Source organism: Vigna unguiculata, chromosome 6 (genome assembly GCF_004118075.2).
Source record: "Vigna unguiculata cultivar IT97K-499-35 chromosome 6, ASM411807v1, whole genome shotgun sequence".
NCBI lineage: Eukaryota > Viridiplantae > Streptophyta > Magnoliopsida > Fabales > Fabaceae > Vigna > Vigna unguiculata.
Genome location: NC_040284.1, coordinates 26,412,977 through 26,426,720, shown reverse-complemented (window position 1 = coordinate 26,426,720; position 13,744 = coordinate 26,412,977). Strand labels below are relative to the sequence as shown.

The window sequence follows — 13,744 nt, the reverse complement described above, 5'->3', positions numbered from 1 at the left end:
GTGTCTTTAACACATGTTAAAACATTTGTTACCATTTATTAGATTTTTCTATTACATAGAACTTAAATTTGTACGATTTTATAAGTTAATCTGACTAATCTAATTACTGTGTTACCAATGATTAGCCGAAAAGGGGTGTATTAATTTCTTTTGAATGATTAGTACGAGGGACATTTCTTCCCCTATCTTAAATATTTAATCAGCACTTACCCTCATTCTCAAATGGATAATATGGAATGTAATTGATATTCTTTTTTGAAATGAAAAAAGTATTGGATATATTTTTTTTTAATACAGTTCAACTTGGTATGCGTTCATTTACATGGTAAAAACCGAAAATCACCTTAAAAAAATGCAATGCAGAGATATTTTACTTCTAAAGGGAAGCATTAATTATCTTTACTGATCACTTCACATGTGCTCGTCCAAACAGGCTGTTAGTCAAGTATTTTGGATTTGTTGGATTTGTCATCTGTTGCAATGCTTGAATTGCCGTATGTTTAAATGTTTGGATAAGTTTTGAAACATAATAAGCATAGAAGCAAAACTACTTTTCCAAGCTCAAGAGAACATACTTTTTAAAGATGGACTAGCAGAAAATAATAAGAGAATGTGTAAAATGGAAGAACATTTCATTTCAATTCCGGTGGTTTACACTATACAATAACATCCTCACTCAAAAAAGAAGAAAAGTATACTAGAAGGAAGCAAGCTATTGTCTTTTGATATAAATAAATAATCGGTTAGTAAATGGGTAGAAGCACAAGAATCACCAATATAAAACCTAGGAAAATTAGTGATGGTTCATCCACCAAGTTTTCTCTCACTATTTATGTAATGGATAAATCTATGTAAGTCTTTTCCCCACAATTTTTCTTTTATTTTTACGAGGTCAGATAATGGGAAACCCTGCCTAAGATGATGGCTCTGTTATTATATGAACTTGAAACAGACCCTATCACAAAGAATGATACCCTTCTTTATTGAACTCCCAAGCGCAAAGTCCAAAATCCCCAATGAAGGATGAATGCTTGAGTGTGTTACCCAACAAACATGCTAGTCTACCGAATCTCGACCATGCTGCAACCAAGTTCATCGATGGCCATAATCATAAAATGGTTGGCCTCAACCAAACCGCTATCGAAGATTAAATAGCATTAGAAAAAACCTGTGTACGCAAAATGAACAACAAAAACTTTGTTCCTCTATCATCTTAAAGGGCTAACAACCCAGCCTGTAATAGGATTCTGCCGCCGAAATCTCAACTTCCCATGTCCACCACTTTGCAATCGCTCGAGCACTGTATACGTAATTGAATCTGGGGTCAGCCCTTGCTGCTTAAGTTTTGAATAAAGGTCCACTGCCTCAGCAGTTCTTCCACACCTTTCAAGACAGTCAAGCAAAATATTATACGTGATCAAGTTAGGAGTGCATTCTTCAGCAAGCATTTCATCAAACAACCTACATGCCATCTCAACTTTATCCGTCTTGCCAAAGCACTCAATAAGTGTGCTATAGGTCACCACATCAGGATTTAATCCTTTCTCTTGCATCTCTTTAAATCTCATGTGAGCTTCATCAATATCCCCATTCTTTCCAAGACAATTGATCAAAGAGTTATAGGAAATGACATCAGGCCTACAATTGCTATTCTCTAGTTCTTCAAAAATTTTAACAGCAAGGTCTACTCTTCCAGCCCTACCAAAGCTGGAGATCAAAATATTGTATGTAAATATATCTGGTGGGGGGCCATCCAGTTTCATCTTTTCATAAAGATCATGAATATGAGATATTTGTTTCAACCTGCCAAGAGCTGTGAATGCCGTGTTATACATGATAGTATCAGTGGTTATACCCTTTTCATGAATTTTATTCAGAAGGTCTATGGCTTCTGTCATTTTGCCAGCACTGCATAAACTCTCCAACATGGACATACAAGCATCTTTGTCACCTTTGTCATGAAAGTTCCACATGTTGCAAAATAACCTATGTGCTTCCGAAGCATGACCCAATTTGCTTAAAGTCCTAACAAAGTATGAATATATCTGCTTGTTTATATATTTCTTCGATATATCCACAATATTGTCTAGCTCATTAAGCTTCCCTTCAGCAACCAGAAGATTCAAAATCACACTGTACGTGAACTCATTAGGCTGACAATCGTTCTCCACCATCTTAGAGAAAAGCAGAATGGCCTTGTCAACCATTCGCCCTTTGGCAAGCGCCTCAATCATAGTATTATAACCAATCAAATTAGGAATACAGCCTTTTGCTAGCATTGCCTGGAAAAACGCCAGTGACTCCTCAGTTTTGCCTGCTTTCCCAGTCATTCTGATCATAATAGTGTAAGTGAACACATCTGGCTCACAATATCTCCGCTTCATATCCTCAAAAACTTTATATGCTTTATCCACCTGCCAAAACAATGCATACACATGATAACTGACGAACAGGAGCAACAGATGTAAAATGTACTTCTAAAAACAGTTTACAACACTAGTGGAACTCAATTAGATGTTCATCTATCTATTTATACAAACCTAACTTAGAGCCCGCAGAGCAACATCTCAATTGCAAACTTCAGACAAAAAAGAGCACATATGGCAAGTCCAGAAGCACTTATTTACAACTTATTTGAGTTAGTATTATGATATAAACAGTTGTGTAATACTCAATTTGAATAAAGTTTACATAACATAAGCACTTGTAGGAGAACAAAAATTAGGTAGAACGAATTGAGTTTATCCCTAAAAGCTAAATTCATCTGCACGCTTAACTTTTTATAAGTTTTTACAGTGTCTTAATCAACAAAAAAAAACAGAAAGAAGGGAGAACAGAAAGCAAGTGCAAACCTTTTCATCCTTGGCCAAAGCATCCAAAAGCATGTTGTAGCCAAAAATGTCCAACTTATACCCACGCCTAACCATATCCCGATAAACCTGAAAAGCAGTAGAAGAATCCCGGGACCTCAAGTAGGCCTGGAGCAAGCACTTGTAGGTGTAAGCGTTGAGTCTGAGGTCCCACTTCTTGACGAGTGCAACGCAGCGTTCCAAGTCCTCGCCGGAGCCGAAGAAGCCGACGAGGATGTTGACAGTGGAGATGCAGCCGCGGACGGCATGGCGGTGCATGTGGCAGAGGAGGTCGCGGGCCTGGTCGAAGCGCGCTGGGTTGGTGGACTTGGAGAGAATGAGGAAGAGGCGGTTGTAGGTGAAGGACTCGTGACGGAAATTGGGGGAGAGGGAGGGGCAGAAGTGGAAGAATTTAAGGGCGAGCGAAGGGTTCTTCAGGTTTTTCAGTATTTCGGAGGCTTCGAGGGGGGAGAGAGAGAGGGAGAGAGACTGGAGGTAGTCGGAGAGGTCGGAGAAGGGGTCGGAGAACGATGACGGCGGAGGGGAGAGGAGGATTTGGGTGGCTTTGCAGATGAGGTCACGGCGGGGGAGGAGGTAGCCTCGCGGGTCGGAGGGGAGCGGTGGTGGCGGAGTAACCTCCGCCGCAACGGAGCGGCCAGTGGGGGCGGTGGAGGTGATTCTGGCGGTGTACTTTGTGGCGAAGCAGCGACGGAGATGGAAGATGTGTGGGCTTTTCATTTGCGGTTGTGTTTGGTGGGATTATTGGGACAGTGTTGGGTTCTACTTCTTCACCATGCTTGCTTGCTTCCTCTTCCAAAATTCAAGCTTTTGCAATTTGCACAAGAGGAATATTTTAAAATCAACGAAAAGAAAAAAAATTTAGAAAAAAAGATGCAATATTTTTTGTATTGTTGTTTATATTAATTCTTCAAAAATCTATGTTATCACATTTGTTTTTGTAACTTTTCTGTCCTAAAATCTTAAAGATGCATACATTGTTACATTTATATTTGTTTATTATTTTACTTTTTTAAATTTGTTTATTTGGAACTAGTGTAGAATTTATGCTCTCGAACGAATTAATGTACGTATTAAAATTAGAATTATTAATGTTATTGCAGTATTTTACTTAAAAAGTTTGAAGAGATTTTAATTGTGAAATAAATCATATTATAATAGATAATTTAAATACTGGCATCCATACAGAAAAGTTGCATGTTGTTTTTGAAATACAAGTGAGATGACTTTAACGTGGGATGTTTCGGCCATGTTATCAAAAAATTTAAATTTTCTTTTGGAAATAAAAATAAGTATATACTATACAATAAGCAAATATACACATTTTTTAATACGAGAAAATGTAATAATTTCAAATGCAATCATTTGTTAATTTCTTTTTGCAGCATTGTTATAAGTCGCTAACAATATAAGTTATCCTTACAAATTAAAAAAAAAAAGATTTTTTTCAACTCGAGCAGTATCACTGAAACATAGGTACAATTTAAATTATTTCATTTTACGGATATTATTAAGCAAAACTAAGTTAATTAATTTTATCGGGCACTAGTAAAAGTTTGTTTCTTATATATAAAACGTGTGGCAGTATAATTTTTTAGATAAATTGGATACCCATCCACAAAATATTTGTTGGCTCAATGAATTCTTATAATAATGAAATAAAATAATTTTAGATATATTTTACTAGATATTAGTGAATTAATGCGTTACTTTTATGAATCTATTATAGTCGAAATGAAAGGTTATCAAATCAATTTCATCATCCATAAAATCAATTGCCAACCGTATAGAAGTGGAACTGTATGCCAGTAAATGGTGGGCTCGTGTTATATGAAAATATGAAAATAATGCTGTGCTTGTTATTTAGAAAGGAGAAGATAAAAATGTCTCTCTGAAAATTCATTATTTTACAATAAAATTGAAATTATTTGGACCAAAATGTCAATCACAGGTTACACCCATTATTGTAATGGCTGGAATAATCACACATCTATGACTATCTACGCCCTGACTAAACACGGGGTACAGTGCTTCACATTCAAACAATAATACAATAATCCCCTATTCTCTAATACCCAAATCCTGACTGATTGGACGAGTTTCCAATGATTCATGAATATAATTTGCTACACCGGTGGTCCATTAAACACAAGTAACTAATGGTTTAACATTAATATAATCACGCACACAGATTAGAGGCATCAAGAAAAAGACCCCCAATTACAAGGTTTAACGGCACCCGGGTTCTCCGTTGGTTGAAAAGATCGGTCTTGGTTCGCGTCCATGCCTAATCAAGCTTGACGTTAGAATATAGAAGCGTGTCCCTTGTGAGCGGCATATTCAGGAGGTAGCATATCTGCCAGCAAACAAATTAGTAAAATATTATACACCAGTTTTAAAAATACTCATCCACCTTTGTATTGTTAATGACAGATTCTTTTAAGCATCAATCTCAAATCCACCATTGTGTCGTATCTAATTAAAAGGTGTTTCTTTCACTTTTCCATGTTTGTATCTAATTATATTATTATAGGATTACTCTTTATTTTATCTAATACTTACCCCCATAAGTGTTGAAACGAGCAATAGAATTCCTGTTACCCAAGCAAGGGTTCTCCTAACCAGCACCACTTCTGGCAATGTTGCATTGGGTGCACTTGTTTCGGCCAACCATCGAGCAGTGTGGTGAGGAGTAAAGATTACATCAAACTTCTTTTCCAACTCTTCTGTAGTAGCCACATGACAGTAGATTATTCCAACAATTTGACCTGCTCAGTAATTGATCATTAAGAGGTTAAAATAAAGTAAATGAACTTTTTAGATCAATATTGCTGACATCTGAAGATCAGAAGAATGAATGATTAGCTAAGAGGTTGCTAGTTATTTGACTAGGTTTTCTATATTAAAGCAAATCATTGCCAATATTGCAAGGCTTTAATGTAAAATCAAAATCATACACTGGCAAAATTCACCTTTATATGCTTCCTGCAATGAACTAACTATCTTTGACAAAGTCGCATATAGCACTTCAATTCCATGCTCAGCAATACTTTCAGTTTCATATTGCTCTTGCAAAACCTGGCCCATGTTAGTCAACAAAAAAAAATTAAATTTCATCTCAATAGCAATAACAGTCAACACATATCGCAGATAGATATGAAGAAAACATTATGCCATAGACTGAAGAATAAAGTGGAAACGTAAGTGTATATTTTATTGATTATCAGTTATGTTCACAAACTTAACAGCAAAAGGAATGTTCACTGTCTCAAGTATGCAATATTACTTTTGTTTTCTTTTTACATATAGACATAGATAAAGAAATAAAAGTAATAATATGTAATCAAGGGTCCTTTTATCATGGTAATGAAATTAGGAATTAAAAATTTACTATGCGGGGAGACCCTAAGTATTGGAGAAATATGCCTCGAAGGCATGTGATACATGTAAATTGAGAAAAAGTATTAGGAGGAAAATTGACTCTAATACCGTGTATTGAAAGAACTGTTTCTCTTTCAGAGTTGCATTCATATACATATAACTTATCATGTCGCTAAGTTATCAACCAAATAGAAACAAAATGTTAATTAAGTATGGGGAAAAATGTGTAGCTTGGCAGGATACAAATTTTCCCAGTTAGCATAATTTATGTTAGGAACAAGTGCATTGGATAATGCCCAGTTCGGGGGTGAATGCGAGGGTGGGAGGGAGACCTTAAGATGTCTCCCACCATGGGAAACTGTTTTAATGCCATTACATTTATTCCTTTGTAATGAAGGGTTGTACTTTTTCTTTTTTTCTTCAACTTTCCCAATCTCCCCTTGAGCAGCCCCTTTTCTCTCATCAATCATCCAACTTCTGTCCTGGTGGTGATATCAACACCAAAGTGGCAACCAACAACAGCAGGAATGACACCAAAGCCCACAAACCTTGACCACAAAAGGTTGCTTTTGTCCATTAGCGCCACAATGGCTGTTTTGTGTACCACCCCACTGATTCTCAACACACTTTCTCAGCCATAGCCTGCCTTTCTAATCAGATCAGACTCGACACATATTTTCCCTAACCACAATCACCAGCCTGGCAATCTCGGATAAGATAAAAAAAAATAAAAATTCCCATCCGGAAGAAAAATAGACCTCAGATCTAATAGGAAAAGTTAGATTGGAATTGGGATGTTGACATTGTGCTCGTTCATGAAGGATTCCATCACCACTGCATCGAGAGCGTGAAGGGAATGCCACCACCACTGTCTTTGTACTCCAAAGTACATCACCTCTTGTCGATGGAAGACTAAATTAGGGATTCCAACACACATGAAGTTTGTGTTTCAGGGTTGATGGATTTGGTGAAGTACGAGTGGGAAAAAAAATAATTGAATTGAAATAGTTAAGAACTGTATTGAATTAAACTTGAAAAAACTAAGTTGTTTTCAATAAAAATCTGAACTAAAACACTTTGTTAGTTTAGTTTTAAATACTAAAATAGCAGTTAAATAGGAGTTTAATGCACAGCTGAACCGAATTGTTTTATGGTAGTTAAAAAATGAAAACAAACGAACAAAAAAGTGTTATTGTGTTTTAGTTGTACAATATCAAATAACAAAACAAGATAAACAACATCAAACAAGATAAACAAATTCTTTCTATTTGGAAAAGTTCAAGTCACATAACCGACATCCTACAGTTATACAGAACTAATTACTGCCAGTTATCTTCTACACATAATTCTAGAGTTTCTAATACAGATTTGTTTTCTGTAGCGATTAATTTCTACACAACTATCATAACTGCCCCTAACTCAGTTTCTGGGAAAATAGTGCAAGTTGCATGTCAGTTATTCCAGAAATTCAAAGGAAAAAATGGTTAAAAACAAGAAAGCGAGTGAAGAAGAACATGGCATACCTTAATGCCATTGAAGCATCCCATTAACAGCTCGGCTGGACTCTTTGTACTCTGTGATAAATCACCATGCCATTGAATTGCTCTTTGGACGTCATGCATAAGAGACATAAGACCAAAAACAAACATCCTTTCAGCTTTCTGCAAACGCACATGTGGAAACCCCCAAAGTCAGTCTTAACAACTTCACATTTAAGCAGAAAATATACCTTAAAATCTTCATCATACCTCTGACATACGGAAATTCACTGAGGCACCATTTGCCAATGGAATAGAAAGCACTCCATTTAATGGCACAAAGGCATCAGGAACATACGATCCATCTATCAAAGATGACTAAGAAAACAAGACAAAGTCACTTTCACATATAACATGACGATCAAATAATATGGAAATAGCTGATAGACATAGATAATATAAATCAAAACTAACAAAATCTCTGATTTCTTTGTCAGTCCAGTTTTCCCGTTGATCATCCAAAGAAACAACAGAAACATGGCTTTCATCTGCATAAATTAAAACAACAATGAAAATGAAATGCTTCTTACAAAAAAATATTAAATGCCTAACACCATTTTCATCATATTCTATTTCTTTTCAAAAATGTACTTTTTAAAGCCTCACCTGGGAGTTGAATGTCAACTTTATCTGAATTTATACTCCAAAATGAATTGCTGAATATTGGACTATCCTGGGCCATTTTCCCAAGACCTGCATGCATAATTCACTACAGTTATCTTTTTATGAAGGAGAGAACATAATATAGAAATTGATTATTGTAGTTAATCCATGGCCAGAGACCATTGATTCCATTCACTTCCAGCAAAAATACAGCACGAGGCCTCTTGAATGGGTTAGGACTCAGAACGTTGTTCAACTGCAGAAAGACATAATATTATCATCAATCAAACCTAATATAAGTATGATGTAACATGACTAATGTGGTGAAAACAGAACACCACTAATGATTTCAAATGACCTTGGATGAGCTGGCAGCTGAAAGGGTGGAAGGAGGAGCAAAACCAAGCAAAACTGACACAGCAGCGCTGACATCCTGAAGCAACAATGAAGGTCGCTGCAAAGTGGAATTGTACCACTCAGTGAGATCACCATTATTGATTTAAGCGTTGAACAGAATGCAGTAATATCAATCGTGAAACTAGGGGGAACACGGAAAAGATGAAAGTGAAGAGAATATTCACCTTTAAATTCAACGAAAATCAATGTCCCCCAAAATGAACAAACGTGTAGATAAAATTCTAATATAAGTTGCAGTAATACAATTAAAACTGTCATTATAAATATTATTTGGAAAAATTTAAATAGGACGCCCACTCATACAATATAAACAAGAGAAGATGTTGCAATTCAGTTCTCACATCTAACGAGAGTTCGTATTCATTCGTCAAGTGTCACTTCCCCCAACGTTGCCAACACTAACAATTAGGCGGAAGGCTCATATTACATGATTTATTCATAAGACTCCAAAATGGATTTTAATTTTTTTTTTGTTTAATTTGTACGCACCTAAATTTTTAAATCTACTCGAAATCGAAGTTCGGTAGAACCGTATTCAATTAAACAACTGATGTTCGCATCGATCAGCGAGATGAATCGGAATGTAACATAAAATGCAGAAACAAGACAAAAGAAGAATCTGAACCTCGTCATCTGATGATCTGGCGCGAAGGAATTGATGACTGGAGCTATCAACGAAGGTGAGTGAACCAGAAGCCTCACCCTGCGATAACACAAACAACCGAATAAAAGAAAGAGGAAATCGTTAGATCAAAACCGCCGTCGAGTGCGTACGGGCTTGCCAGATTGAAGAGATTACAGAGAAAGAGAAACTAACCCTGATTTGAGGAGAGAATAAGGAAACAATGAGGAAGACGCTCAAAATAACGGAAACGCGAAACTCCATCGCAGAGAGAAAGATAGAGAGATCCAGAGGTTCTACTTCAGCAACGTGCTTATTGTTTCTTGCAATAATGAAACAGCCAATCGTACTCAGAAGAGACACAGGCTCGTTTGGGCTTTCTCACATCGAGTTCGAGTTTCTTTTAGCACCCATCGTTTCTTTTCTAATCTCCACATCAGAAAAGTTTCAATATTTTCTTGGGTCAAATTTATTTTAAATTCATAAGTTGAAAATATTTTATGAATTATGTATTTTGAAATTTAAAATATTTTATTAAATTTTAAGATTTTTATAAATTTAAATATTTTGAATCGAGTTTTTTTAAAATATTTTTAGTCTGTTCAACATTCAAAATTTTTATTTAAGTAGAAATTTTAAAATTAATATAAGATGAAATTACTGTTAATATAAAATAACAATAAAAAAATACTTCTATTGATTTTATTAAAATTGTGTTAGATAATAAAAAAAATTGTAATGCCGGTGACAACAATTCTTTAATTTGTGATTTTGTGTTTGAATTGGAAAGATAATTTTATGAAGAGCGAGAGGATGAATTTGAGATAATGGAGAGTGAAGTGTGTTGTTATTTGGATTAAAGAGAAGATTATATGATTTGAGTGTATTTAAGATGAAATTTTGTCTATAATATGATGTGTACGATAAATTAAAAAAATTAATAGATAAAATTATATTATTACCATTTTATCTTGAAGATAATGATGATATAAATTTAAATATACATAGTGAAAATTATATTAAAATAAAATTGAAATTGTTATTTAAAAGTGCAAAAATATAATTTTATTATTATTATTATTTATTGTTATTATTATTATTACATGAGTTATTGATTAAATATATTTTTTTATTGAAAAATTATAATATAATTCTCATACGTTGACTTACATCCTTTACTCTTGACGTGACTTAATGTAGATCATTGATTCTTTTAAAAGAAAAGATAATAATACATTGATCAATATTTGACACTGAGCCATGTCAAGATGTCAACTATAAGAATAAAAAAAGAGAGTCATAGTATCATTGTTATTTTTTATTTTATTTGAAGAAATGGTGAGAAAGTTTGCCATGTGTGTTATTTCCATAAAATAAGTATTGAAATTGGAGGGTAAATTGATGAAGTCATGTTGCAGAAGAGTAAATCAGCTTATTACCGTGTTGCAAGGATGCAAATGTATGCATCAATGGGTTTATATATATGGGTTATGGTTATAGTCATTCAGAGATTGTGGTTCCATATGATTATGTGACATTAGTCTTATACATATAAGGCATTTGACACCACTTTCACGCCAAAATCTTAAGACAATGGTGTTATGAGTATTTATTCTTATATAGTGTTTAACTTTGTTCATTCTATCCAATGTAATACTTTGACTCACATTTGGACTATTCCCAACATGCATAAATACTAAATCCACTCATTCATTTCCACTTAAAACTATTGAAACAAATACCTTAAGCATTTGTATATCTATGTGCATATCCAATAAACAAGTGAAAACAACTCCTTCATTTTCACTTAAAACTATTGAAACAAATACTTTAAGCATTGTATATCTATGTGCATATTCAATAAACAAGTGAAAACAAATGGACACTAAATAATGACATAAAAGTCACATAATAGTGATCTTAACTCTTATATCTTTTAAAAAGATAAGCAGTGACGGACCTTCATGGTGACTAAGGGGAGTCATGGCCCTTCAATTTTTTTTCTTTTATGTTTATATATATATATATATATATATATATATATATATATATATATATATATATATATTAATATATAATTTTAAATATAATTTTTAAAAAATTAATATTTGTAATATATATGATATTTTGTATACAATCTATATTTATATATAATGAAATGTTTTTTTAAGCTATCCACATTTATTTTTCAATTTTGTATTTTAAATAAAAATAATTTTTATTTAAAAATATAAGTTTCCACACCTAAAATATATATATACTCCATTGGTTCCACACCTAAAATATAAGTTTCTTCCTATGTTTATCCCCTCTTTTGTAAACTACAAATTACTCATTGCGATTACTCTATTTTGTAATATCTTCCATACAAAATAACATATAAATGATGGTAAAGCCTTAGTTTTTCAAAATAAATCAAGCAATTCAATGTCTTTCCTTTTGTTACCATTTGTTATTTTCTTGTATTTTCTAGATTATGTTCCCTTGAAATTAGTATCTTCATTGTCCTTCTTTAGATATTTTACTTATATCCCTCCAGAATGAATCATGTCTATTGTCACTCTTATTATTTAGACTTCTCCACATCCATATTTCGGTTCCAAAACATATGACCTCACTTTTCGGTTCTTAATCTCTACACCCATTTTCTTAATAAAGTTATATTAAAAAGTTTAATGTCTTTCTCTCCAAGTCCTCATTTTTCCTTAGTTTACATATATTTTTCCACTTAATCCATATTATTTTCCTACCTCCACTCTTCCATCCTTATAAAGAATGACTCTGAAATCTTATAATCTCATTCCTCACTTCTAAGTGCATTTTAAATAAATGATAAGTAGAATATAGGTAAGACAATTATGATTGATTTTAGGTTTAAATATTCTTTTGGTCCCTGTTTTGATTTAGTTTGTTCAATTTGATCCTTGTTTTGTGCGTTCAATTTGGTTCCTGATTTGTTAAATTATGTTTAATTTCGTCCTTTTGTTCATACCATTTAAATTGATAACGACATAGTGTACACACTGACATTATTCACATGATGTGACATTGTTCACATTATGACTGGTTGTGTTTTGTTCAAAATAAGTTCCTATTTTAGTTTAATTTGTTCAATTTATTCCTTATTTTAGTTAAATTGATTCAATTTAGTTTCACTTTTTATTTCATGATCTTTCGTCACTAACACCACCACCACCATTACCACCCTACAACCACGAATCCAAACCACCCTAAAACATATAAAAAAGTGAATGAAAGATTTATAACATCCATGAACAAGAGATGAAAGCAAAAATGGAAACTCAAAAACGAAAATCAACACAAAAATATATACCTTTATATTGATATAGGCTCAAACTACCAAAAACTTAATCAGAAATTAGGATAAAAAATATCAAACTTTTCCAAACTTACAAAAATCAGAAATAAGGATCGAAATAGTATTTAAACCTTGATTTTATTATGCAAATCCTCCTTACAAACGATAAATGCTTTCCTTTTTCCATTTTAAAAGATTTTTCTTTATTTTTTTCTCTATCATACCTTTTTCAAAACATGGTGGTTTCTCCCAACCCACATTTCCATATATACAAACCAATAATTTGGATTCTTTGCTGATTTTTATGTGTTATTTATCTATTGTGCCTTCAAAATACACTGATGATCATTAATTTTGAAATTTTACAATATATTAAAAATATTTTTAAAATACCAAAGTAGTATATTTTTAATGCTTAGCGATAGATAATACTAAAAGCTCACTAAAAAAATTGGACTCACGAACCAATCATCGATCATTATGGTCTAATCTAAGATTGCTTAAATCCTAATTCTTATTATTTAAGTCCATTAATCTATTTTATAATACACGGATAACCACATACTTAGTTATCTATTGCATTAGCACAATTTGTTATCTAAATATAATTTTATTAAGTTAAAAGGACACTAAGATATTACAAATAAGATAAATACAAAATATTTGTTGTTAATTAATTGTATACTTTTATATGCTTAATTAAGTAATTAACTAATTCTAGTCTTAAAGTTTATAATTACACCTGGTCGACAAACAAGATTGGAAAAATACATCCAAACTAAAAGAGGACAAAAAATATATTAAAAACAAAAATACATAACTGAGAAAGATAATATCAATGTTCTGGCGTCATTAACACTTTTAATGAATTATGTGGTTTCGATAAGAGTACGGATAGACACACACCAAAAAAGTTTCGTACATCAATTTGACATTAATCGGACTCTTTTATATGTTATAATTGATAAATAAGTTTAAAGATTAATTTAATTTATAA

At 33.0% G+C, this 13,744-nt stretch overlaps 2 protein-coding genes across 2 annotated transcripts; both read right to left on the bottom strand.

The window, feature by feature from the left end:
* Positions 1-615: 615 nt before the first annotated feature.
* On the bottom strand, positions 616-3,690 carry LOC114187954 (pentatricopeptide repeat-containing protein At1g51965, mitochondrial). Its single transcript, XM_028076401.1, has 2 exons — positions 2,853-3,690; positions 616-2,414 (listed from the first exon to the last, which is right to left on the bottom strand). The coding sequence occupies exons 1-2, from the start codon at positions 3,585-3,587 to the stop codon at positions 1,209-1,211; spliced, it is 1,941 nt and encodes a 646-aa protein (XP_027932202.1). The 5' UTR covers positions 3,588-3,690; the 3' UTR covers positions 616-1,208.
* Positions 3,691-4,743: 1,053 nt separating this feature from the next.
* On the bottom strand, positions 4,744-9,829 carry LOC114189116. Its single transcript, XM_028077823.1, has 11 exons — positions 9,624-9,829; positions 9,432-9,509; positions 8,748-8,843; positions 8,570-8,645; positions 8,393-8,479; positions 8,201-8,274; positions 7,997-8,104; positions 7,772-7,909; positions 5,840-5,945; positions 5,430-5,635; positions 4,744-5,223 (listed from the first exon to the last, which is right to left on the bottom strand). The coding sequence occupies exons 1-11, from the start codon at positions 9,690-9,692 to the stop codon at positions 5,155-5,157; spliced, it is 1,107 nt and encodes a 368-aa protein (XP_027933624.1). The 5' UTR covers positions 9,693-9,829; the 3' UTR covers positions 4,744-5,154.
* Between the last annotated feature and the right edge of the window lie 3,915 nt (positions 9,830-13,744).